Here is a 27660-nt window from a genome sequence, read left to right on the forward strand (position 1 = left end):
CATAAGGGGTGAAGAAGCTGCTTATTGTAACCATGGGAACAATATTATTATGCGTGGACATCATTCCAGCATGTCCAAGATGTTGGGTGAGGTACGCCTTGGTGTTGGGTGAGGTACACCTTGGTGTTGGGTGAGATATGTCTTGCAGTTAAGTTATATACAATACTGTTTCCAAAAAAGTTGGGATGCAGTGTAAAATACAAATAAAAACAGAATGCAATGATGTGCAAATCATTTATCCCTATTTAATTGAAAATAGTACAAAGACAACATATCCAATTTTGAAACTGAGAAATTGTGTTGTTTTTGGAAAAATGCATGCCCCTTAAAAATTTGACAGTTATCCACTTCACCTCAGTCCATCTTAAATTAACTCCGTCCCTTGCGTACAGAGATTTTTCCTGATTCTCTGAATCTTTTAATGATATTATGTACCGTATATGATGAGATCCCCAAACTCTTTGCAATTTTACGTTGAGAAACGTCATTCTAAAATTGTTGCACTATTTGTCTATTAGTCTTTCACAGAATGGTGAACCCCTCCCATCTTTACTTCTTAAATACACATCCTCTCTGGGATGGTCTTTTTATACCCAATCATGTTACTGACCTGTTCAGTTAACATATTTATTTGTGAGATGTTCCACCAGGATTTATTTTGGCATTACAAAACTTTTCCAGTCTTTTGTTGCCCCTGTCCCTTAGCTATTTTGAAACTTGTTGCTGGTATCAAATTCAAATTGGGCATATGTTTTTCAAGAAAAAATAAAATTTCTCCGTTCCAACATTTGATATGTTGAGTTTGAACTATTGTCTATTGAATATAGGGTTTAAATGATTTGGACATCATTGCATTCTATTTCTCTTTACATTTTTGGAAAAAGGGTTGTAAATAATACTATAATAATTCAACAGGCCATTAAGCAGCAGCCAATACTGAAAGCCAATTACAGTCATGAGTGTATACTGTACACTTTTTTATCCCAGGAACTGAACCCACTATTTTGGCACTGCAAGCACAACACCAACAGAGCTACAGAGGCCCACTGTATAGATTTGGATGTTAATATGTTGCCTAACTCTACCAAGAATTGCTCGACCGTGAAGATTGGAATCTGTTCCATGTGATCACAAGGTTGGTTAATATAAAGAATTCTGTGTTGTTACTAGGTTGATCAATATAATCAGTTCTGTGTTGTTACAACGTTGATCAATATAATCAGTTCTGTGTTGTTACAACGTTGATCAATATAATCGGTTCTGTGTCATCACTAGGTTGATCAATAGAATATTTTATGCGTTGTTAATAGGTTAATCAGCGGAGTCTGTTCCATGTCATCACTAGGTTAGTCAAAATGATTTACACAGCCAGAGAGGGAGTCTGGAGCCCTGGACGGGAGAGCCCAGTCAGAGGCTGGAGCCCTGGACGGGAGAGCCCAGTCAGAGGCTGGAGCCCATGTCAGAAGTGCACAGTCAGCATAAACAAATCAAGTAGACAACCACCACAAGGTAAACCAGCCTATGTTTGTGTATTGTGAATACTTAGGTAAAGGTCATCCTACATAATGGACCATCAAAGGTATCTCTGATACAACGTTCAGGAGACATGAAACGGGAGTCTCTCGCTAAGTGGCCCGAGCTGCCATAAAATGGCCGCCCGGATGACGAGGCCCCCGCTCGTACATAAACCCTGCAGAGAGCCTGTCAGACAATTTTTTCCCCTTATTTTAATGATTTATCTCTCCTTTAAACCTCGCCTGCGTGCTAATTAGCGTGCTGTGTCTCGACACAGCGCCTGACAGGCCACCATGCATATGGAAATGAGGGCTTTGGGGATGGAGGGATGGAAGGAAGGATATAAGAAAGGATAGAAGGAGGGAGGGAGGGAGATCCAGGCGATTACCTGCTGAAAGACATCCGCCCCCTCGTCATAGTCCACCACGGTGAAGAAGAGTTTGTTAGAGAAAGCCGAGGAGTAGCGCCAGGAGTTAGCCAGCACCTGGTACTCCTCATTAGCTTGTCTGTTCAAAGGTCAGGGGGAGAGATAAGAGAACAGAGAAAGAGAGAGACGATGAGAGGGAGAGGAGGGAGAGTGGGGTAGAGGGGAGACATAAAGACGGAGAAAAAGAAACAATGAAGAAGGGAGAGGGGAAAGAGGGAAATAGAAAAGGGAGAGACAAAGGGAGAAAGGTATCGAGAAGTGTTCGAAAGAGGAGAAAAGGAAGAAGAAAAAGATGAGCAAACGCTGGTGTTAATTATGGCCATGCCCGGTTTGAGGAGGAAGTCGAAAAAGACGAGGAGAGAGACAAGCGCACCCCCACCTCCCTGAGAGAAAGAGAGTGAGAGAGGTAAACAGAGAGAGAGAGAGAGAGGAGAGGATAATGGATGTCTAAGGAGAACATCCTACAGCTATAATTACTGCTCTGTCCCTGACAGATGAGGGAAAACATGATGACCAGCCGCCATTCTGCTGCCATACCTCTACCAATCACACTTCCTTTCACTCTGGCAATGTTGACCCTTTTGATAACCATCGTGGTTCCCACAGCCTGGCATGACAGGGGATTCGATAAACAAACTCAGCCAAAATGTAGCTATCTATTTGAGGAGAACGAAACTGCAGATATTCAGCAAAGTGTGTTACGGCCACTGGAACTGACCTGCAAATGAACGGAGTGGAGGACCGGTGCTGGGAAGAGAGTTTGGGCATTCGGAAGGTTTGAAACTTCACAGCATATTTTATGAGCACAGAACATGGCTTTACTTCCTTAATTGGAGCTCAAAAGACCCAGTAAAGATATTGCGTCTCCAGATGGCTTGGTAATGTCCTCAGCCATATGTTATAGTACATTAATTAACAAAGAAGACCTCCAAAAAGCATGAATAAAATAGGCAACAAAACACGCTTTTCTGTTGGGAAGCAAACACCTACTATAAATTGCATGTCAACTCACATTAGTGTTGCATTTACGACATGTACTATTCGTGCTCCTACATAAGTAATATGGTTTTATTGTTTGGGGCCCAATGGTGCCCTGTACTGAGAGACAGAGAAGGAGCGAGAGGGAAGAGAGAAAGAAGGCAAAGAGAAAAGTGAAAGGATGAGCGATGCCGGAGTGAGGACCCCGGCGATTAACAGTCCTCTCTGCTGCCCGTCAGGACTTTAAATGCCGACGGGGGGGGTCAGGACACTACATTTATCTTGGGCGCCCACTGACTAACGGCGCAATGGTATCGTTTATGTAAATTCTCCGTCCCAGTCGCTAAACGGCAAACGAACGCAATGTCGGGCGTGACATTAACTAATGCTTTTCCGAGTGACGACCTCGAAATGGAAAGAAAATGCTGTTTTCCTAGTTGAGATTAATGCATTTTAAGAATAAATAAATGAACGGATACGTTGAGGTTAGCCCTGTTCGGCGGCGGGCGTGGGGAGGGAAGGATCACTTGAGGGCGAAGGTTCTACAAATGGGGAGAGGACACACAAATATTTGATCCGAGTGGACAGCGGATGATTTGAAAAGCATTACGGGTCACGGGGAACGGGGAGGATGGCGGGAGCGGGAAAGGTCAGTGTGGATTAAATTAACTTCCCCCTCTTCCATAATACACATGATTATTCCCTGGCGGAGTTCTCTTTTATTGAATGAAGCAAAGGCATTGGCTCTGTGAAGGGTCTCTTACACTGGGAAATACCCCCACTGGCTTAGTGGCTGCTAATCGCCCCAAGGCACACATCTGGACTCGACACACGGATTCATGTAGAGGAGGTTCTGTTCAGAAGTCATCTGTCGAGTTCAAAAGGGGCATGTTGAGCATGGCCCGCGACTAACCTTTCCTCCTCGCCGTCCCGCTACCACCCTGAAATGCAACAGAGTCCTCGCAAAATGAGAAGACTTTTTGTGTTTTGATATGCCTATATGGGTCTAGATAGTTTTTAGCACTTATATAGTCGACGTTACACAAACAAAAAACGATCTTAATGAAAACAGACAAACATCCATTACAGTATTAATCATAAAAATTTACTAAATGTATACTCATTTCAAAACGTCCTAATATGACATTGAAAACAGCGTTTCTTTCCTGTTTACTGTCCAATTGCAATAATGCACAATCCTATTGTTTGCATCTATTGCATTCTATTTTTCTACCATTAGGCTATATTATCCATTTCCGCCACATTACATAAATCGCTCGCAAAAGGTTCCCATTTAAGAACAGGGTTCTCCCGACGCCTCGGCAGATCTGATGGCGAATTTATGGGACTCAAGAGGTTAATAGCTTTTTCGAGCATTCACAAACAAGGCAGAGATGAGTGAACACTTTTCTGTGCTTGTAAGGTGAATAATTCATAGTTTAAGAACTGTTGAGCTAAATGTTGTTGTCAGCTGTGTGTTTAAAACATGTTAGTATGGAACCACTTTTGTATGCATTTTAAATTTTACTGATATATAGTACTGCAACCATCCCAAAATCGGTTTGAACCGCCCAAGACATATTTTTTATCTTACCTGGGCCTACCCATAATTTCTAGCCTTGACGGAGACTGATGCCTTTGTCATCAGCTGATAACATTTAAAATAAAAAATGTTGAATGAACCAAAAGTAGCCTACCGTCAGACATACTGGATATAATAATGAGATGCTTGTGTCTTCGCCCCAAAAAATGGGATTTGTTGTCCATAGAGTGGAACGGAGGGTTGTCAAGCGCCCACCTATTTCTCTCATTTGATTGATGGATAGGTCTTTTTATTCAAATATGTTTATGAATATTTGAAGAGGGTTGTTGAAGTCAACAGCCTGTGTTCAACAAAGCGTAGGATGCTATGCTAGTAGTACTATGAGGTTGCATTGGTTTGTCACAGTCAGAATGTACGTTGGTGTATAATTCAATCAAAACATCAATTTAACTAGCCAAATAAAAAATAAATTACAAAAAACCAAGAATATAAAGTGTTCATTGCTGCCCTGATCCACACAAAAACTGCTCGCTTGCTTACTAACTAATGATCTCCATAACATGGACATCCTCTTGCTCAGCTTGTTAGTTTCCGCCACAGTTTAATGTTGACGTGCCATTAATAGAGATAACCTGATTTCATCTCTCATGTGAATTGCATTATTGACCAGCGTTATAATCTACTGACGTCTAATGCACACGAGCGCAAAATCCAGCTGCGTACAGCGTGGTTAAGTCACTCCAGTTCCGGTCCGTACCTGCACACTGAGCACTGCCTCTGAGGCTGCAGAGCGGTGAACATCACCATGACGGAATAGTTCCTGGGCGGGGCCTTGACGAAACGGCGGAACTTATCGCCGTTCATCCGGATCACGGAGCGCCGGGAGCTCCACTCCATCATCTGCTCCACCTTCTCGGCCAGCATGTTCTGGAATATAAGAACGGGGAGGAGAGGGGAAAGGCAGAAAGAGAGGGGAAAAAAAGACATCATGACTCAACTGAGGGTCGACGAGGAAGTAATGGAGATTTATGTCATAGATGAGCCTCGCGCACACACAGAAGAAAAACACACAACCACAAACAAAACCCATAGGAAAGAGAGAGGAAAGAATTACTATTAACATCAATGTATGTAGGCACTATTTGCACAGGTAAAACCATCAAAAAGTGCTTTGATACAAACTCCTCAACAATCATTTAAAATGGATAATCTCTTGCTATTGCTGTGCTCGGTGGTTTTGTGCTGGAGTGTTTCTTGTTCATTAAAATTACACGCTGTGGCTTTGCGAGAAGGTCACAACATAGAGTGTTAGGCGAGTAAATGCCGAGATAATGACAAAATGGGAGGCAAGAAGGGAGGGAGAGACACTGAAGCCTCAATCAATCAATTGGAATAAACCAAATTACAACAAAGTCTAAACAAATCTTGTATTACCTATCGAAAAACAAGAATACACCAGATAAATTGAGTTATGCCAGATTTCCTCGTGCCTTGTTTCTTACATATACAGTGGAGAGAACAAGTATTTGATACACTGCCGATTTTGCAGGTATTCCTACTTACAAAGCATTTAGAGGTCTGTAATTTTTATCATAGGTACACTTCAACTGAGAAGGAATCTAAAACAAAAATCCTTGTATCATTGTAGGATTTTTAAATAATTAATTTGCATTTTATTGCATGACATTAATATTTGATCACCTACCAACCAGTAAGAATTCTGGCTCTCACAGACCTGTTAGTTTTTCTTTAAGAAGTCCTCCTGTTCTCCACTGTATTAACTGCACCTGTTTGAACTTGTTACCTGTATGAAAGACACCTGTCCACACATTCAATCAAACAGACTCCAACCTCTCCACAATGGTCAAGACCAGAGAGCTGTGTAAGGACATCAGGGATAAAATTGCACAAGGCTGGGATGGGCTACAGGACCATAGGCAAGCAGCTTGGTGAGAAGGCAACTGTTGGCGCAATTATAAGAAAATGGAAGAAGTTAAAGATGACAGTCAATCTCCTGTCTGGGGCTCCATGCAAGATCTCACTTCGTGGGGCATCAATGATCATGAGGAAGGTGAGGGATCAGCCCAGAACTACATGGCAGGACTTGGTCAATGACCTGAAGAGAGCTGGGACCACAGTCTCAAAGAAAACCATTAGTAACACACTACGCCGTCATGGATTAAAATCCTGCAGCACACGCAAGGTCAAGCCAGCCCATGTCCAGGCCCAGAGGAGGAATGGGAGAAGGTCATGTGGTCTGATGAGACAAAAATAGAGCTTTCTGGTCTAAACTCCACTCGCCGTGTTTGGAGGAAGAAGAAGGATGAGTACAACCCCAAGAACACCATCCCAACCGTGAAGCATGGAGGTGGAAACATCATTCTTTGGGGGTGCTTTTCTGCAAAGGGGACAGGACAACTGCACCGTATTGAGGGGAGGATGGATGGGGCCATGTATCGCGAGATCTTGGCCAACAACCTCCTTCCCTCAGTAAGAGCATTGAAGATGGGTCGTGGCTGGGTCTTCCAGCATCACAACGACCCAAAACACACAGCCAGGGCAACTAAGGAGTAAGAAGCATCTCAAGGTCCTGGAGTAGCATAGCCAGTCTCCAGACCTGAACCCAATAGAAAATCTTTGGAGGGAGCTGCAAGTCCATATAGCCCCGAAACCTGAAGGATCTGGAGAAGGTCTGTATAGAGGAGTGGGCCAAAATCCCTGCTGCAGTGTGTGCAAACCTGTTCAAGAACTACAGGAAACATATGATCTATCTAACTGCAAACAAAGGCATTTGTACCAAATATTAATTTCTGCTTTTCTGATGCATCAAATACTTATGTCATGCAATAAAATTCAAATTAATTACTTTCCCTTTACTTTACTTTCTTTTCCGATTCCGTCCCTCACAGTTGAATTACAATTACAGACTTCTACATGCTTTGTAAGTGGGAAAACCTGCAAAACCGGCAGTGTATCAAATACTTGTTCTCCCCACTGTATTTTAATGTATGTTTTTGAATAAGATAATTACTCAGTGATGAATTTTATTTTAATTTGAACTGTCTTTAATAATTTTAAGGATAAGATTTTTTTTTTCTGTGATATCAAGCTGATAGAAACAGTGTCATTTTGTCCACAGACTTTCCTGTTCACTTTCATCAAGGGTGCCAATAATTATTTGGGGCACTGTATAAATATTTTAGTGCAAACACGCGTGCGCCACAGCGTAGCACCAACGCATCCAAAGCAGGTTCCGGAGCCTTCCGGACACAGCCAGTAGTGCCGGAGCTGCCCTGGCATAGCTAACTTCCATCCGGACCTCATCGGGGGGAGTATATAGAGGGCACTGCTTAACAGCTGGGGGAGAAGGAAAAAATAGAGAGAGAAGGAAATACAGTGGGAGATGTTAAAGGAGCTGGAGAGAAGAGGAGGATCCGGAAAGCTGGGCAGCTCCACATCATGCTGCCCCTCACCGCTGAACCGACCTGTCAGCACAGGATCCAAGGAAGCCCTTTCCTCACAAAAAGCTACTTTTGGTGCCTTGAAATAATGTTTTGTGCCATCTAAACAGTGAAAATAACATGTGCACGAATACACTCAAACAAATAGGTGAGAATGCATATCGTAACCATGTATTTATTGGTTATTTTCAAATCCGAACATTTGGCTTTCTGTCCCAATGGTGTGGTATTTGATCTCTGAGAACTAACAATCACCTAAATGACAAAAAAGCCATGGCGTAGAATTCATGGAAATGAATATTCAGTCTCCAAAGACCGTAAGTCGGCCTCTAAATGTTTCTATGCGGCCAAAGTGGACTAAGCCACACCCACAACCCTTTGCCAAACCACTAGTTCAAGTCAACCAGCAAACATGAGCATTCATGGATCCAGCGAGGTCATAAGGGTTCAACAAACCATCTCCAGGACTCATCAGGTGGCTATCAAACACGTTGAGGTGTGTTTGCCATTGCGCATCGTAACTCTCAACCGGAATCAAATCCGAGAGAAAGAAGCTCCACGTTCAAGGCAAAAGGGTAGACTACTGTAGTAAAATACAAAACCTCTGAATAACTTTTCAGGCAACACTCTCAAAATCCACACACTCCACCGTACCTCACAACTGCCAAAGGGTCAAGGCCAAACGGTGGCAAACTCACAGGAGCTACTGCATAGCATGTTTAGAGTTGCTTGTTTTTTCAGCAATTCTCTTAAGAGTTATGTGGTTATGCAGAAATAGACTTTCTGCTGTCACCATGACAACAGCCAGCCAATGTCCAGTGCCGTGTTCTCAATATTTACTGTGTAACAGGGCAAGCCGACTCTTACGCGGTCCAGACCGTGGTGTTTCGCTGTTCTACCTCATCATTAATTGCACTCACCTGGGGTCCTGGGTCTAAATCAGTCCCTGATTAGACGGGGAGAATGAAGTGAAGGCAGTGGACTTGGCTCCAAGGCCCAGAGTTGAGTTTGAGGACAGCAGAATATAGACTGCATTTTGACTAATGGCCAATGACTTCCTGACAGGTGTAATGAAGAAAGGGAAAGTAGATATCTGTCAGTTTGGACACTTGGTCCAAAACGAGCTGTGGCTTCCGCATTTAACCCGACCTCCACGAACTGAAGAGGTGCAGGAAGCCACCACGATGACCGCCCTGGAAGCAATTACGTTGAACCGACGCGGCGCTCAAGAACGGAACAACAGATTTATCTCACCTTGCCGGTGCTGGAATTCGATCTTGCAACCTTTTGGTTACTGGTCAGCCGCTCTGCCAGCCAGCGCACCCGTTGTGGGGTACCGGCAAAACATGGCCGCCCCGAGCAATTACGTTTATCACTGCTGTCTGGTGGTCGAGCCGGGACAGGAAGGGTTCACACTGCCCTAAAGTCAGGCTCTGCGGCTGATACTTTAACCTCCTGGTCCCCCTGGTGACTAAGTTCTGCCCGGTTGCAACACGTATTCCCCGTCCCATCCCATACGCCAAGCCCCCCCCCCCCCCCCAACCCCCCCGTCCCACCCCCACCCCCACACCCCCATTCCGCCTGTAGAGCCATCTGGATGCTTATGGCCACATCTCTGTCCCCACAGCAGCTGGACTCGGACACAGAGAGGGCAAGGAGGAAGAAAGGGCGGACGTGCTTCATGACCAGCAAGGACCCCGCTGAAGGGTCTGCCTGGGCGTCCGTGTAACTGCACATCCGAAAGGGCACTGAAAAGGACGGCGTCTGCGTTTAAGAAACCGGGACTCTTCCTGTCTCTGTGCCACCTCTCTGCTTCTCCTCCTACCCCCTCCGATCGGATCACTTTTATTTCCCAGATTTATTTTGCTTCTAATAACCCTTGTCAAATGTGGAAACACGGTAGAAAGATCTGAGTGCGAGAGGCTATGCTGCTGAATAATTTAACGGCTGGATTTCGCAGGACCCTGGAAAATTACTCGGGAACGATCCTTCCTCTTCCTCTTTTCAGGCTAAACTGAAAGATCTTTGCTGGTGGGGGGGGGGGGGGGTCAGACCAGGCCAGCGGATTCCCTTCGCCACACATCCTCCCAAGGACAGCAGTCGGGAACACCACCTTAAACCACCCGGATGTGACCCGGAAGAGTCTGATCCGGCCGGTCAGCGGTCTGTGGAAGGACGAGCAAGTCCGTCGACAAGCTCTAAATTGTTTCATGCTGTACCTTCTCCGGTATCGTAAAAAAACAACGCCCAGCCAGGACCAGCAGGCTCCAGACACGCAGGGGCCATGGACAGAGCTGTAAAACAGCCAATTAATGTGGGTGCACTCAACACTGTTGGCGGATCTGTTAGACAGTAGAGACAGAAGAGATAGTAGAGGCAGTATTCATGCCCTGCAGTGGGGTCCACATGTACACGCAAACAAGCATTTGTAGGGACCGAAAAAGCAGAAATGCATGTTCCCCATCCCTTAAACCTGTTGACTCTAAACCTAAGCCGGAAATCCCATGTTTTACCATCTTGGCGGAGACTTTGGGGCCACAGATGTACACACAGACCTGGATAACACACACACACACACACACACACACACACACACAGGGAGGAGTACAGATTAGATGCTATTAGTGTGTGTGTGTGACCACCCGCCCCATCCCTTGACAAACCAACACACACACACACACACACACATATCAACACAAACCACCGCTGGTCCCTCAATCAGCATGCACCTTGGGTTTCAACACACCATTAGCTGTGGGGGTGTGTGTGTGTGTGTGTGTGTGTGTGTGTGTGTGAGAGTGTGTGTGTGTGTGTGAGAGTGAGAGATAGAGAGAGAGAGGGTAGATCTTGTCAGTGTTGAGGTGCAGAGTGACAGGTTGGTTCTGTCTTCCCCCATAGGAGGCCCTGTCAAGCCTGCTGCCGGTCACACACTGTGCTAATGATGGACCACACACACACACACACACACACAGCCAATTTACGTTTTAACATCTTTGTGGGGACCCACAAAAAATATTTCCATCCCAAACCTTAACCTGATTGCAACCCAAACCCCAATTTTACCTGACCTTCTGGTCCCCACATGTACCCATAGACCTGGTTCTCACACACACACACACACACACACACACACACACGAAAAGATACAAAGAAGTGCTGCTCCCGTATGTTTTGACGTGGTCCACCTCCATCTGACCAGCCAATGCCGGAATCCTCTCAGTCAAGCATATTGTCCAAAACTGCCGGCCATTAAATAGAACCACATTTGGACGTCCCACAGAAAACCATCGCCAAAGCCCCCCCCCCCCCCCTCCATCCGACGGCCATTGTCTAAACGACCTTCATTCACCGAAACCTCCCTGCAGCACCGTCTCTGTGCCGCGTCTTTGCCTCTGGTAGACCTCTCACACACACACACACACACACACACACTCTCTCCCACTGACACACACTCCTTCAGCGGGTGGCTAACTGAAGCGACGTGCCTGAAGCCTGTTGACAGCTTGATCCCTGATGAGCGTTCACTTGAAGTGTACGAACTCCCACCGTCAAGACGAGTCGCCACACACCCACCCACCCACCCACCCCTTCGAGGGATGGCTTGTTGAGTGGGTAGGGTGTCCTGGCAGCACTCACCGCAAGGGCACCTTGTTGGTACAGCAAGCATCTGGTTCCATGAGCTACGCTGGCATTTCGCCATTTTCAGTATCAGAGAAGACACAAGCGAGGCACAGAGAACTCCCGTAATTAAAAATAAACACGTGGGATTTCTCCTCTCAGTCACGAAATCCACCTCATGAACACCGACAAAGCGCCCGCCGCCCCGAACGCTGGGTTCATGAAGTCAACACGCTGAAGTGTCTCTTGACCTTTACAAACAACAGTCGGCCATCACTGCAAACATTCCTCCCTTTCCATCAGCCTCGGCAGCAAAGGTCAGCGACTGAATCCCGGGGCCGACGCGTATACAAAGCCGAAAACTGTGGCCAGTGTATTTCTGTACATGCGGGGGGCGCGCGCGCGTCCCGCTCAGTCCGCCCACATCACTGTTGACGCTCGGCGATTGTGAAGCCCTGAGTCCCACTCACAGGTCTCGGGTCAGGTGTTAAAGGCTTAGCGGACTGCGCCTGTCGGACTGACGGCACGACTCTCTGCCGCGGTGGACTGAATCTTTGGTATACCTCGAACACATTTGTTACGCCGCCGAGGAAGGTGGCAGGCGGGAAAATGAAGGAGAGGGCACCGGGGCCGCCAGGAGGCGTGACGAGGATAGGAAGGAGGGAGTGAGCGAGGGAGAGACGGGGTCACGACGACTCTTAGCTAGCTGGTGGCTTCTCCAGATGAGTAAGTAATAAACGAAAGAGTGAAAACGAGCGAGAGAGCGAGAGGAAGTAAAGAGCTGGAGGGAAAGCCAAATGGTATCACTGAAAACCCTAACTGCATCATCCAGGATTGGCTCTTGACTGACTGTAGTAGAAAATCATCTAATCTCCTCTATGCTGTGATTTGTGACAGCATGGAAGCCATTTCATGTGAAACGGTAACTTTGGACTGAAAAGTATGAGAGCGAAAGGACTGCTGCAGCTGCGGTGGCATGTCCCGAAATTGTACCACGCAAGGGATGTTCTGAAGTGTTTCTTAAAAACCTGGCAAAAAGCGGCGCAGTGAAATATCGGGGAAATTCAGGCATTTGGAAAGGGTCTAGGGTAACCACATTTTGGCCAGTCTTAAGGCACGCACCTTTGAGGGTCAAGTGTGTCACAAGGCTAAATGTCACAAGCTCACTAAGGCCCGTCACAAAAAAATTAAAACACGAGGGTGAAAGTAGATGGCATTTTCATACTCACGCAGACCAACCATGTTTGAAAACCAGGCAAGCCTAATTCAGCCGGGCCTCAGATAGCAGTGACTTTGTGGAGAGCCAGGAAGGGGGCCTGAAGAGCAGCTATTCATGGGCCAAGTCTAGATACCACGTAGCCAGTAGACATATGTTTTGGGTAAATACCATGACGTTATAACACAAAAACCGACAAGCATTTTAATGATGTTGCAGCGCCATATTTGCGATCACCCACTTTCTAGCCAGGTGGCATGAAATAAATTCCAGCTCTGTCCGTGGGGGAGGAAGCAGTAAACATGGGCTTGCGCTTAAGTCAACAACACGTTGATAATCCAGGATCTTATGCAAGGGTCCTGTTTTGGGGGATTTTAGCGCTGCATTTAACACCATCACCCCAGAACTTAAGCCTTGACCGTCTGTTCATTTCTGAGACACAATTTTACTTCATAGCAAAAAAGTGAATGTAAATATGGCATTGCAATATCATTTAAATGGCTGGTTGTGTGTTATACAGGCAAAAAGGTAATACATAACATCAGCAAGCCAGGGGATGTAACCTAGTCTGCAGTACAAAAAAAGCGGGAGGCTGGAAATTCCAATCTAAGAAGTTGCGCATGTGAATCCATGTCTCTAATGACAATTCGACTGAACAAAGAAAACTTTGGCAGAATTTCTGAATTATTGAAGACCGGCATGCAGAGCACTGTGTGGAACAGGTCACTTTGATTTTATTCATCTAGCTAACCTGCGGATCCAGCATTGTCTGCCTGGAACTTAAACCTTTAAGCCATGCCTTTCTGTTCAGAAATTCTGCAGTTAGTCTGGGGAGGCTGGAACATCAATCTAATTCATAGCTCGAGTGAGCGGGAGAACAGAAGATGGTGTAAAACACTGATGTTGCCATGTTAGGTATATCATTTGAAATGAAATCATATTTGCAAGCTAAGTTCCGGCTTGGTTTTATTACTATAGGTGGTTTAGGAAAGCAATCTGTGGACGGGGGTCTCATTCATTTTCTTAATTCTTAATTATAGTGCATATGTTAGTGCTGTTTGGTCAATAGGCTTATCATCATTTGTGTTATTTAAGAAATGTTTAGTGACTCAAGGACCCAAAATGGTGGATTTCAGCTCTGTATTTAAAAAGCCTGTAAACAGGAACACATTTGTGGTGAATTTCCTGACTCAGCCGACAGTTTAGCCAATGGGGCCATATTTTCCTTATGGCTTGTTTGCTTGGTTTACTGTATGTAACTACTAATGCTCGTAGCCAGCTTATCCACAGCTGATCTTTCTTGTCCCGGGCCAGATTCCATACCCGTTCTACTGAGTGGCTGTCCGTGTCTCTAACCACTATGCCATTTCACAACGGGGAGTCGGTCAGTTACCCAGTCACTCGTTCAGACAGAGACATTCACTGTTCCTGGCCGCCTCCTCTGGCAAACAAGCTTTGGTATAATAATAGATAACATATGTCCTATATAGTCTCTATTCATCTACTAGCCTTTCATCTCTTTGGACCTTGCCCTATTAGCCAAATATATTTTATTACTTAATACCTTGTGTTGCTAAAAACACAACCAGTCCTGGCATTTACATAATTTTCATCAAACAATAGCTTCACAGGGCATTCCTATTTACCGTACTGCCGCTGGGCCGCACAGCCCTGGCTTCCATTCGCCCCTGCGAAAACCCGACAACACCCCTGCAGGGTTCACCTCGCCGGACCGTCTCTGTCGCTAGCCCGTGAAGACAGGATTACGGGATGTCTAATTGGTGTCGCGGCAGGTAAGTCTGACTGTAGCCTGTAGATAAGGTTGGGGAGACAATGTGCCGCGCCGTCTCGGAGCTAGTCACGGCTCGGAGCCGCTAATCTCCCCTCCTCCTTTGCCCTGGCCTTTTCCAATGGAGACACACTCCCATATCTGTCATTCCACTCAGCCGCCCCACCTCTCTGGCTGTCACCCGCGAGTCGACGACAGGGCCGTCGTGAATCAGGCGTAAAGGTGAAACATCAACGCCGACGTGGGGGGGAGGGGGGTACTTCGAGTAAGTGCGATTTGCTCTCATGCGCCTCTCTCAGCTCTTACACCGAGGTGTCAGCGTCGAGGACGGATCCGACCGGGGTCACACTGCAAGCGGACTGACAGTCAACCGGCTGGGCAGCGGCCGGGTAGGCGGGGTTCGCAGGGGGTGGGGTCCTCAGTCGGCCTATGTTAATGCCACGTGACCACGGAGGGCGGCGGTGGGTCCCCGCCTCGGAGGGACGTTGGGGGCCGGCTCCCTCAGTCGCCTGCCGACACTTGTTCCCCTCCATCCGTCTCATCGCTCTCTCCACTTATCCCTCGCCATCGATCTCAGCGTTCTGCCCGCCACCTGCCGTCCCTAACCTGACTATTACCTCCGCCGTTCCTTCTTCGTCACAACTCGGCAGTCTCTCTGCGCCTCTTTCCTCGCAGCCATTCCCACCTCTGCCCACCTCGGTCACCCAGCCTGTCATTGCCACCTCGGCTGTCACGCGTCATATCTCTCCCACTCCTCCCACTCCTCCCTCGCCACCTTATCGCTGGACCATGTTCTCCAGCGGGCGCCCGGGTGCAAAACCAGTCCGCCCCGGTCATTGTCCTCGCGGCGCGATGGCACACTCGAAAGCAATTCCAGGGGGGCTGCCAATAAAGTTCTCTATGAATATTCAGGAGAAGGCAAAAAACAATAAACCCATGGCATATGTGTGTCGGGGCTGGAGGGAGTTGGAGAAGGGAGGCAGGGAGGGAGACTGCGGCGAGCATTAACATGTGACGGTTTGTTAGGCCCCATTTCCAGGCATATCAGAACAGTAATTGCCAAGTAGCCATTGTCCGGCAAAGCTCTCGGTCACTCTATTCAAAGGCATCAATACGGGTCCAGAAGAACAACAGCGAGGCCCCGCGCTGGAGAACAGAGCAGAACATGACCATCTGGCCTCAGAGGATATTAAACACTCATACAGCAACCACATCGGGGAAGTAAATTACATTCAGGCCAAGCACTTTCTTCTCTCTCCCTGTGATCTCGCTTAACCCCTTTCCCTCTCCATCTCGCCCTCTCCACGTTCCCCATTAAGTCCTTCAGCAGACACTCTTAACCAGAGCATCTAACAGAATTTGCGGATTTACATCGTTTTTATCCCTCTGCCCATCCTCACGCGTGGAAATTCGAACCCACAACCTGACGTCACAAGCACCACGGCTTTACAACTCGACCCCGAGATCTCTCACCACTTCCCAAACCTCTCGCCCACCCCCCCCCCCCCCCACCCCATCTCCCTCTTCTATCGGGCAAACCACGACAACACACAGCAGCGAGAAACAGGTACAACCGGCCGTGATTGAAAGCGGCAGGGTCAAAGCGCTGCCGGTGATGGCTTTAGAATTCCCCCGTCGACTGGCGGGATTTCAAGAAATTGGCCGGGGATGACTCGCCACAAAGGGACATAAATCCCACTGAGCCGGACCGTTTAGAAACCAGGGGCGGTAGGGAGGAGCGGAGGGTGGTCACAAAGTCCCCCATCTGAAATCCCCTCTTATCTGGTGGAGGCGGGTGCAAATCCCTCCCGCGCCCCCCTCCCCGACGAACCCCTACCCGTTCCCCCACAGTGCCGAGGGGTCAAAGGTGTGAGGAAACAATCCAGCCGCGATTCACCTGGCTTGACCCCTCGTCACTGCAGGCAAAGGAGGAGTTGTAGGCGGAACGGGTTTGAATTAGAGATCCGCCAGCGGTCAGCTGAAATGGCTTGTGAGCAGGCCAGGGGCATATTTGGACAGGTGTTCTATAATGACAGCACACTTCCCTGTTTTACGTATCGTCACTAGGGGCAGCAGTACGTGCACACCGCTATAAGAGTTTACATTTCGCGGGGGGGGGGGGGGGGGGCGGGGTCGGGGGGGAAATGCCGGGCGTAAACCCCACTGACTCGGACCCCAGTGCTCCAGAGTTCGAAACAAAAGATACGCTAAGGGTAAGGTTAGATATTTTTTGGAACGGCCACCTTATTACATTTAAATAGATACTGAGAAGAAAAAACAGGCTCGATAAATCAGAACACAGATTTGCAAAAATAAAATGCACATCTAAATCTCCACAGGTAGCATGCAGCAACTTGAAGTTATTGTTTGCATTAGCTAGGTTAAAAATGCCTGAGCACCCAAACTCAGAAGATGGCACTTCCTATTACAGGACCTCCCCTGAGCTCTGGTCCGACGTGCCTACATGCCGTTGCAACCACAACCGACGGAACACAGGCTGGATGAGGCATTGTTGTGGCAATGTGAACTTCCTTACCGTTTCGGCTACCGACCAATCCATACATCTCACTTAAATCCCACGTTTTCATACATCTAATACATCTAATGTATCAGAGGACATCGCTGACGTCAGGTTCACAGGAGCAGTAAATCGGCGTTCCCCGGCTCCCCTGTGGGGAGCAACGGCGGGTCTTCTGGGCGGAGGCAAAGCTGCCGCTCCTAATGAGCCTGGTACGCTGCACCACCTGGGTTGCACAAGGGAAGGGTCAAAACCCGCAGTCTGTCAGGCCAGGCGCTGTACGGTTACATTCTGCAGACGGGCAAGTAATAATGTCTCCCTCAGCTTCCCGAACCCTAATCATCTGATCCACTCCCTCCCTCCTCCCATTTCATATAACAACATCTATTCCATTTCCCCGTGTCCCCGCCCCTCCCTCATTTGCTGATGCTTACAGTACTATCCCCAGGGTTCCCCCTTGTATTCCATTGCCCTTTGACCTCGCCCCTGTTCTTCCTGCTTCTAGAGACTCCGTCTTACGCTTCGGCCGTCGCCCTGCTGACTGCAGTTTACTCCAACCCGGCCAGGCCTCACACACACAGACAGACACACTTACGAGATATAGCTTAAGTGCAGCTGGGTCATCACATCAACAGTCCATTATGGTAGAGATGCTCTCTCTCCCCTTCCCTCTCCCCACCTCTCTCTCTCTCTCTCTCCCCCTTTCCCTTTCCCTCTCCCCATTTCTCTCTCTCTCTCTCCCCCTTTCCCTCTCCCCATTTCTCTCTCTCTCTCTCTCTCTCCCTTTCCCTCTCCCCATCTCTCTCGCGTTCCCTTTCCCTCTCCATATGTCTTCTCGGTCTGTCCTGCTCATTCTCCATCCTGCTCCTTTTCCAACCCATTTCCTCATGTACACCCATCTGAATTTACAATGTGAAGTGGTCCCATCAACAGTACACCAGCAGTACAGATGCCCAGTACTGTAAGCCTGTCATTACACCTTATCCATTCAGTTAGCACGGCGGGAAGCATACGGGTCGCCAGAGTCGTCATTTAGACATGGCTGTTAATTAGCCAACCGTCATTGCGAATGACTCGCAAACGCTCCATTCCGATGCTACGGAGAATTCATTAATTAAAGTTGGGCTTTTCTGGGACACCGATGTCGACTGCCGTGCTGTCAATCTTGACGATCATTCATCACCCTCTCGCTAGAAGAAATTAGAGAGGAAGGAGAAACTTGTGGAGAATCATGATGAAAATATGAAATCATACCGTTTTATGGCTCTTAAATCAACTGTAAAAGCCCATCGTGGAGCTCACTGTGGGTAAATATGACACACAAAATAAAAATCATAGCCTGTCATGTTATTTAGATGCTTTGGTTTAATCGCGCGCACTTTGATAAAAGTGTTTCACAGTATCCTCCAGGGCATGAGCAAGAAAATAACGCTTCGATTATCTTGATGAATCTGTGTTCTGTCAAGGAATGAAGTTATCAGGCCCTCATTTCTTTTCTTACTTTTCCTATCTGGAGAGAAGGCACTTTAAAATTACTGACATTCTCCAGGGCTCTGTTCAGACACAAAATGGCTCCTTGTGTTTTTTTCCCCTTCTGTTCAACGACTGCAAGGCAACTCCCTCATAATCAGTCAGCCTTGTGGTGATGGCCGATTGCAAGAGTCCCCCCAGTTATTTGGGACATTATTTCCCCACCCGGAGGAGGGCACTTTTATTTTCCTCTCTCCAGCCTCGTCATTGATCAGTGTTGAAAAAACCTCACCTCGCCAACCATCCCATTTGAAACTGTTCACACCCCTCTTGCTGATGGAAAGGACCTATCCCACATTTCGACATTTAATAATGATAAATGTATTAAAGAATTAGTGTTTTTCATTACAGAACGTTTTTTTTTTTTTTTTTATTAGAACAAAAAAAATATGGCTGCGTAAGAGTAGTATTATAGAGTACACCTCTTTGTTCAATGGAACGGAAATTGAGATGTTTTCAGTTCCCTAGGTTCCAGTGCAGTCAAAGGTTTTTAGAGGACACCACAATCCCACATATCATTCAATCATCTAAGGTAACTGTTTCACTTTTCGACTAATCTCATTAATCCACAATTATGTTTTAATGAAAACAGATGAAAATGGAGGCACGGTGATGTGGATTGAGACACGGGGATGTTATCTAATTTAATCAACTGTTTTAGTATTTGGTCAGCATTCTAAAATGCTTAACATTCATTTATTATTTTCCTGTTTTTTCTTTAGGAGTTGGGAGACAAGGCGATTACAAGAGCAGTAGGGGTTTGCAAAAGATTGGTCAGCGCTTTCTCCTGGAAAAATAAGAGACCTGGCAGCAATTTATCTATTTTGTGTTCAGTATTGCCTTGATGTGTTGGTTCTGTCCATAAAATAAAAAGGCTCAGCTTCCAACACAGAAAATATTTTACATTTACACAACTTTGCTAGGTATAATATAAGGATAGGGCTGCAAGATTAATCAAATTATAATTGAAATTGCGATATTGATGTGTAATATCCAAGTCACCAACTTAACAAGGTGAATGTGAGGCGCTTCACTCAAGGCAACGTTCACGCAACGTACGTCCAGAATAGGTTTTTCTTGTGGCTGCTGTAAGTATTTTTGTAGATGACTTAAATACCTTGACTCATTTTGTTTAAATACATGATGGTTTTTCAACGTCAGTTTGACACTGCAACGTCTAGCAAAGATGTCTGCTTCAAGCTAGCAAGTGGCACCAAGATATTGTACCCACCTACCCAGCATGGCTATTAAAAGTTACGGCTTCAATGTCGATGCCTACAAACACAGTCAACATGGGAGAAAATTTACCACAAAGGTTGAGAAATCTTTCCTAACCAGCTATGGTAATGGCACAAATGCTGCAATCGCCATTGCATTAAATGAATAGTTTGACACAGGCGGCAACTTCAAATTGGCATTAAGTTTAAAAGTAGAAAACACAAATGTTAACTAGATTTTTATTCAGTTCAGTAGCACATTATGTAGGCTATGATCTCTATTTAAGTGATATAATTTACGCGGTGTATACACGTTAGAAAATAGCTAATCATAACCGCTAATTACAAAATGTGTCAAAGAAACCGCGATTCAATATTTCATCCAAATGGTGCAGCCCTGTTTAGGGATTAGAAAACGGGTCTGGTTGGATCTTAGAGTTCTCCAAGAATCCAATGGTGACTAGACGGCTCCCCAGCAACAATCAATGTCCAAATGCATAAGTCAACTGTCAGACAGAAACTGCACAAACTCGGCCTACATGGGAGGTCAGGAAGTAAGAATATCAAGACACCACTGGCATTTGCCAGCTTTACCTGGAAAAAGACCAAAACTACTGTAACAATGTAGTCTGGACAGATAAGTCAAAGGTGGAGTTTTTTTGGCTGCAATACCAGAACATGTTTGGCAAAAACTTAAAACTGCCTTTAAACAAAAGAATCTCATAAACTGTAAAGCATGGAGGCATCGGTAGACAGTATCAGAAAATTATTGAAGAGAATATTAGGCCATTTGTCAAAAAGCTGAAATAAGCATGCATATTGAAACAGGACAACGATTCAGAACATACAAGCAATGCTACAGCAAAAAGAAGAAATGTGTGGTTTTAGAAGTGCCATGTCAAAGCCCAGATCTCAATCCAATTGAAATGCTGAGAGCCACGGATTGCACAGTTAAAGCAGTAATGTACAGAAGAGTGGGCACATTTCTCACAGTTGATGTAAGAGACTGATAGTTACAAGAAACAGCTACATGAAGTTATTTCTACCAAAGAGGGCAACACCAGCTATTGAGGGCAATACCAGCCATAAAGCTGTACTTATTTTTTCACACTATGAAATTGCATTACTGTTGATTGTTGATGAATAAATTATTACAAATAATAATATTTCATTGTCATTTGTTAAATCACACACTCACACACACACACTCACACACACACACACACTCTCACACACACACTCTCACACACACACTCTCACACACACACTCTCACACACACACTCTCACACACACACTCTCACACACACTCTCACACACACACTCTCACACACACACTCTCACACACACACTCTCACACACACACTCTCACACACACTCTCACACACACTCTCACTGTAACATCCAATCTGGCTGTTTCATGCGTTCATATGACACCAGGGGTCGTATGTCCTGTCTCAGCCGTGGTCCGGCAGTTTTGTATAGGATTTCTATAGTCACCTAATCATGCATATCTGTACAAGCCTTTACAACGGACTGGTGGGTACAGTTACCGTTTTAAATAATCTGACATGCATATCCTCATCTGACCTAAATAAAAAATATAAATCTGGAATACACACAGAAAAAGTCCCAGCCAGCATCCCCAAGCACACATTTTAGCAATACAACCCATATCCCGAAAAAAACTGAAACATACATCTAACTGGGTGTAGTCAAGCATTGCCTTCGGGGGCTCGAATACCCTGGTATTGGTACTGGAACATACACGGAATTATGATAAAGAAGATAAAGAAGCACAACATTAGGACCTTGTGTTCAACCCAAGCTAAAAAAAAAAACTCTGGCCACAACAAAGAAGAGAGAAGTTGCTGTCGGTTGCAGATTTATCATAGCCAATTAGAGGCCGTGAATAAGTGGCCATAATTCAATCAGAGTATTAAATACATAGCAAGTCAAATCAGGACTTAGGCTGTTGTTGTTCCCAGTGTTAAACAGCTAAGTCAAGACAAAGAGAACCGAAATGTAATTGCCCTGTTGAATATAGAAGACTTGACAAATTAGTTTGGAAACGTGCGTTTGGAGGGGATTAGGCAAACACAAGGCTACTTGACCAACACCATTTAACAGTTGTCTGATGTGATGTATTGCAGTCTCTTAGAGTCAGGCAACATTCAGCTGAGGTTGAATATTCAGTTGAGTGGAGATCCGGACAAAATGATGAGCTATGAGATATCAGAGAGTACAATCACCATCGCTTGGTTACAAAGTGATTTCTTTTAACATTTAGCTAAACCATCGGACCTCCCGATTCCTAATGGGGGCTGAAATGTCAAAGCATTATACACCCCCCCCCCCCCCAGCCCCACCCCACCCCACCCGAAAAAGGTTAAGAAACAACAGTGGAAACTATTTGAGAGCTGCTCGTCTATTATTTTCCTAGTCGGTCTGGCGTGTTTGACATGGTCACAACTGAGCCAAGCAAAAATGTCACAGATTACTTTTTTGGAAAGTCATTCGACAGTTACCGGCGTTTTCCCCATTCAGTGGGAGTAGCCCGCTACACTCAAGTGGCATTTAGCATTTCTCTTGAACCGAGCATTTATGCAAACTTTAATTTATCATGTTCGATTTGCATATGCCTTTGTGTGGGTCGCATAAAAATGCCTGTCACTCCCAAGACACCGCAGAGTGGCAGGCAGGCAGAAGATTATTACTTTTTTTCCTCAATGGAACAAGGCTTTTCCAGAACAATGTTGCTGATTTTCAACAGGGTTCTGAAGACACAGAACTGTGGCATTTCGCAAAACGCTGTGTTTAAAATGTAGCGGGTTCTTCTTCAAACATAAACACATCCGTCATAATGATATCATAAAGTCAACATTAAAAACGCATTCATCAAAGTAGGTAATATTACAGCATGCAAACAAATTAGAACAAACAAATATCCAAGCAGATAAAACAAAGTTAGTTAAAATGAGCGTAAATCAACAGTCATTAGACCATGGTGTTTAAATATGGGACCAACAACAATGAAAGGTGCAGAATTGTGGCAAATTACTCTCCATTTATACACACTTAACCAAACAATGTCATACACAACAAATCAAACATAATTCCTTATTTAAAAAGTTCTGTGTAGTATTCATACTCTGGTATCATTGCAATCCCATTCTATTCCAAACAAAAGCATCTCTGCTCATATTTGAAGACTTTCCCTCACCAAGCAAAAACACCCATTGACATTTTTTTTTTTGGAAAGGTGAATTCAATGGAGGAACACAACTGATTTGAATGCATACATTTCAACCCCAAGCTTTGATATTGTCAGGGTGTGGAGGAGCAATTTTGACAATTTTGTATTGAACTACAATTACAGGTTTACAGCCTTCTGTTAAAAAGACATATGTGGTTGACCTTTGATCTTTTGTTGACCGGCAGTGTCTGTCCATTCAAGTATGCAGATGGCAGAAAAACTCATTAAACAGCGTTTGATTGTTACAGTTAAGTGAATGGCAGATGCCTTCTATCCAGCTTCAGAAGGTCTAAGAAACAGCTAGCGGAGATGTCTCGATTTTTATTATCAAGAGAGTACCAAAATCCTGATTGAATATTTTCTGTTTCATCATTAACTCTTCCCTTTCTAACCCAAAATGAACAGACTGAATAAATAAATCATACAATTGAAAATCTTAATAAGAAATAAAAATGTATGAATAATTGGCCTTGTCTGCGAGATCCCCACTGCTTAGTAATGAACCAATGTCTCGGTTTCCACAATGTAGTACAAAACCTTAAAAAATGTACAGGTGCAATGTCTTTTCCTAAACCATTTTCTTGCATGAGTATTTACTTATTGCCGGAAATATTTAAGTCTTTGAATACTTCTAATGAAAACAATAAATTGATGTTCTGAGAAACAAACACTACACAGTGAATTAGCTTTTCATTGATGACAATTGTATTTAAAGTTTTGCTAAAGTGGGTCTATTATAAGAAATCCATGCAAAAAGCCAGGAACATCGTCAGCCATTATTAAAAATGTATTCAGGTTCGTCACCACTTGTTCTTCTAACGGTAGGTTAAGAGAGATTGAAAAAAGCCAGGAGGTTTTATTTTTATACCTGCCTCACAGCTGGGGTTTATGCTAAAGACCCGTCCTTGATATGTCAGAGCATTGGGGTTGACTGACTGAACCCTCCAGGTACAAGGACGGTGAACCTCTAGCCAGTTGGTGGCTAAAGGGTCACAAGGCATGGTCTTTAAATGGCTGCCTCTGCTGTAGCATAGCCAGAGCTAAAACCAATAAGACCAGTCATTCTTTTCATCCATGGCCTCTGCCTCCTCAAGTTCCTTCAATAAGAGCAGCATTAAGAGCATCTCCGGCAGTGGAGCAAACTGTGCAGAATAAGATATTAATAAAGCTGACTGAGAAACATCTCTGAGAGTCAAGAGGAAGGAGACAGAAACGAGGGAGGCGAGAGAGGAAAAAGGAGAGGAGACGAGGGAGGAGAGAAGAGACAGGAGGAAGGGGATAGAGGGGTGGAAGGACAGGGAGAGGAGAGAGGACAGCCCTTCCCCATGGGCGGTGGAAACCGAGAGCGCTCATAAAGGGCCGGTGCAAGGAAGGAGAGTTCCTGTCCACTCTGTGTCTCTGGCCGCGGTGGAGGTTCGCCGAGAGACTCTTCCCGGCATGCGTCTGGTGCCGGGCTGATAAGACGTCACGCCTGATCCGGCTCGACCGACCGCATTTCGTCAGCGGGGGGGGGGGGACAACGACGACGACACGCCCCCGCGTCTCCCTCCCTCCCCCGGCGAGGGGAAACGGGATCGTCTTATCCCCAGTGGGAGTGACGACGCCCCGTCGTTGGCAGCGCACAGATAACAAGCGATCGAAGATGTCGCGCGGCGAGTGGAGTTGTTGGGAACTTGGGGAGGGATGGATGGATGGATGGACAGGCGGGCGGGCAGGTGAGAGGAGGGAGAAGAGGGGGATTATTAGATTGGTGGGACAGGCGACGGAGGATGAAGGGAGGAAATGTAGATGGGAGTTTTGACAGGGGGGGACTTTAAGCTCTTCATAATCTTCGTCAGAAGCAACAAGACAAACGTGGACTCCAAACGCTGTCAACTGCCAGTGGAGGCGAAATAATAGGTGGACATTCAGAGTTTAATCACGTAGACCCCGCAGTTGGAATAACAGGGCCGGTTACCCACGCCCAGATAAGTAAGCGTAGACAGCGTCAGTGGAGAATCTCCAGTGAAAAAGCTTTTTAGCCCAGAAAAAGCCTTAATCCGCTTCTCAGAAAAACCAGACCCCAGAACACGTACCCTCCCCTGAACGATCTTCTCGGTAATGTAGATGCAAGTCGTCAAATCATCGTCGAATCATCAAAGAGTGCCCAGATAATCCAGGTACCTCTTCTAGCGATGCACACCCCAGGACTAAGCAGGAAGCGCTGGGTGTTTTTTTTTTTTTCATAGCTTCGTCTTTGGGATTTGAAGGGGGAGTGATTTCTCTCTGATTAATGGACCGGAGAATGCGCTCTCTCTCTCAAGAATGTCAAGTCACACACCATCGAGAGAGAGAGAGAGTCCAGGGCGGGCATTCCCCTCGATCCGGAATAACTGCAGAGAAAATTAGTTGTAAAATGTCACAAAAAAAAGGTGTGCGGGGTGGGTGCACGAAGCATCCGTCAAGAGAACGGCTGGCTGGCAACGCGGTGTTATCAATTATTCACAACCCCGGTAGTTAATGGAATCACAACAACCCCCGTCTCCCGACAACAAACACTGGTTATGGTGCGTGTGTGTGTGCGCGTGTCTCTGCGTGTGTGTCTGTCCTACCATCCTTTCTCCTACTTACCATCCACTATTTAGAATCCTTCTCCTTTGAGCACTGACGCCACCACAGTGGGCCACCGTCTCTAATGTTGATATATCACATGACGCCCCCCCCCCCCCCCCCCCCGCCCACAGCCCGGGGCTAGGGCTTCTCGCTGACTGGCTGGCATGGAGAATCACTTTCTCAATGCTTCTCGGGGCACAATACAAATGATCCTTCATCTCCGGCTGGGGCCTGAACATGGCTGCCGAGACGAGTTAGCGTTAGCGGTGCTAAACGCGAGCGTCCCACCGGGGCTCGGCGGGTTTCCCGCGGCCGTGTCAGGGATTGCCGGTCCACTGTAGGAGCAATCGAATGCATTGCCTTTCTTCGCCGGGTTGGTTTTCCCGTTAAGGCCGTCGCCTCGAACTGATTACGCTGAGAGGAAGAGTGATGAAGAGGGAGAGGGAGGGGAAGATGGAGAGTGAATGCAGGAGAGAAATACTAAGAGTGGGAAAGGAAAACGACCTAACGCAACAGAATTACAGCATCTCAATTCCAACTCAACTGGAAGGGGGCGGGGCCCAGTCATGCCGACCCATCGACTCCACCCCTGCCCTTTGCGACGCAACGTCATCGTCTCCGAGGGGGCGCACGCCAGCGCGCCGCCCGAAAAGATGGACGCACGCGAGTCGCCCCGGCGTCTCATTACGACACGAACCCAGACCTCCGCGCGTCGCCTCAGGCCGAAAGACAGAAACACGCCGAGGCGGAGAGTGGGGCAGGGAGCGATTGGGGGAGGGGGGGGAGGGTTGCACGACAGATGGAAGAACACGGGAGACCTGACCAGTGCGAAACCCAATCTCAATCCGAGCACAACCAGCCGCGCGCGTTCCACTGGCGAGTCCGTCAAACGCTCAGCAGGCGGCGCGCTCAAATGAAACTCAGACACTGCGTGGCTAAGGTTGAGGAAAACAGCTCAGAGAGAAGAAATGGTGCGCCCGTATCCCAAACGGCACCCTATCCCCTTACATACCACGCTACATTTCACCCCTAAGTACTGCAGTGTGGACATAAAAGGGTGCCATTTGGGTCGAACCCTCCTGCTCCCTGAGTGTTCGGCGTGTACTATCCATCTGCTAATCGGCTAATAAGACAAATCACAGTTTCGACTCGTGCAGAGGCATCACTTTTAGATTGTCGGCAGCTATTTTCTCAACCCTCTTCCGTCTCTTGCAGGCATCAAAACTAGCCTTGAGCCTTTGTGAGCTGGACTCCAGTGTGATGCGTTGTCCTGATTAGGCGGACAGCGTGGTTCTCCATTCGCAATCACGGTTTTCTCAGACGATTTTACTGTGTAATATGAGACGGGCCGATTGCCATAGGAATTCATGATAACACACAGTGATAATGCATAATACTTTGCCAAAAGAAGCCATACAGACACACACCCAGAATCCTTGTAAAACACATAGGCCTTCTTAAACACAGGATCTACACAATAGATATTCCTAGGCCTTCGGAAATACCGGCTCTATACAATAGACAGTGCTAGGCCTGCATAAATACAGGATCTATATAATGGATAGTCCTAGGTGTCCTTAAATACATGATCTATATTAGAATCCAAGGCCTTCTTAAATACAGGATCTATATAAAGGATAGTCCTAGGTGTCCTTAAATACATGATCTATATTAGAATCCAAGGCCTTCTTAAATACAGGATCTATATAAAGGATGGTCCTAGGTGTCCTTAAATACATGATCTATATTAGAATCCAAGGCCTTCTTAAATACAGGATCTATATAAAGGATAGTCCTAGGCGTCCTTAAATACACTGTCTATATAATAATCCTAGGCCTTCTTAAATACAAGCTCTATATAATAGATAACGCTAGGTCTCCCTAAATAAAGGATCCATATTGGCCTACGCACAATTACAAAATCTAAAGCGCACTACATTTAACCCCGGGCTGGACATTGTTGGTTTTAGCTCTGTACCAATACACCTAAACTAAGCAACCA

At 46.2% G+C, this 27660-nt stretch overlaps 1 protein-coding gene across 2 annotated transcripts in view; it reads right to left on the reverse strand.

The window, feature by feature from the left end:
* tusc3 (tumor suppressor candidate 3) overlaps positions 1 to 27660 on the reverse strand; it is an 88809-nt gene that overhangs the window by 57623 nt on the left and 3526 nt on the right. For both annotated transcript variants that reach the window (XM_020043611.2, XM_010888452.4), the window contains exons 2-3: positions 5221 to 5390; positions 1904 to 2021 (exon numbers count right to left, since the gene is read on the reverse strand). In XM_020043611.2, coding sequence (XP_019899170.2) covers positions 1904 to 2021; positions 5221 to 5390 — 288 coding nt within the window. The remainder of the gene's footprint in view (positions 1 to 1903; positions 2022 to 5220; positions 5391 to 27660) is intronic.

Source organism: Esox lucius, chromosome 25 (assembly GCF_011004845.1).
Source record: "Esox lucius isolate fEsoLuc1 chromosome 25, fEsoLuc1.pri, whole genome shotgun sequence".
NCBI lineage: Eukaryota > Metazoa > Chordata > Actinopteri > Esociformes > Esocidae > Esox > Esox lucius.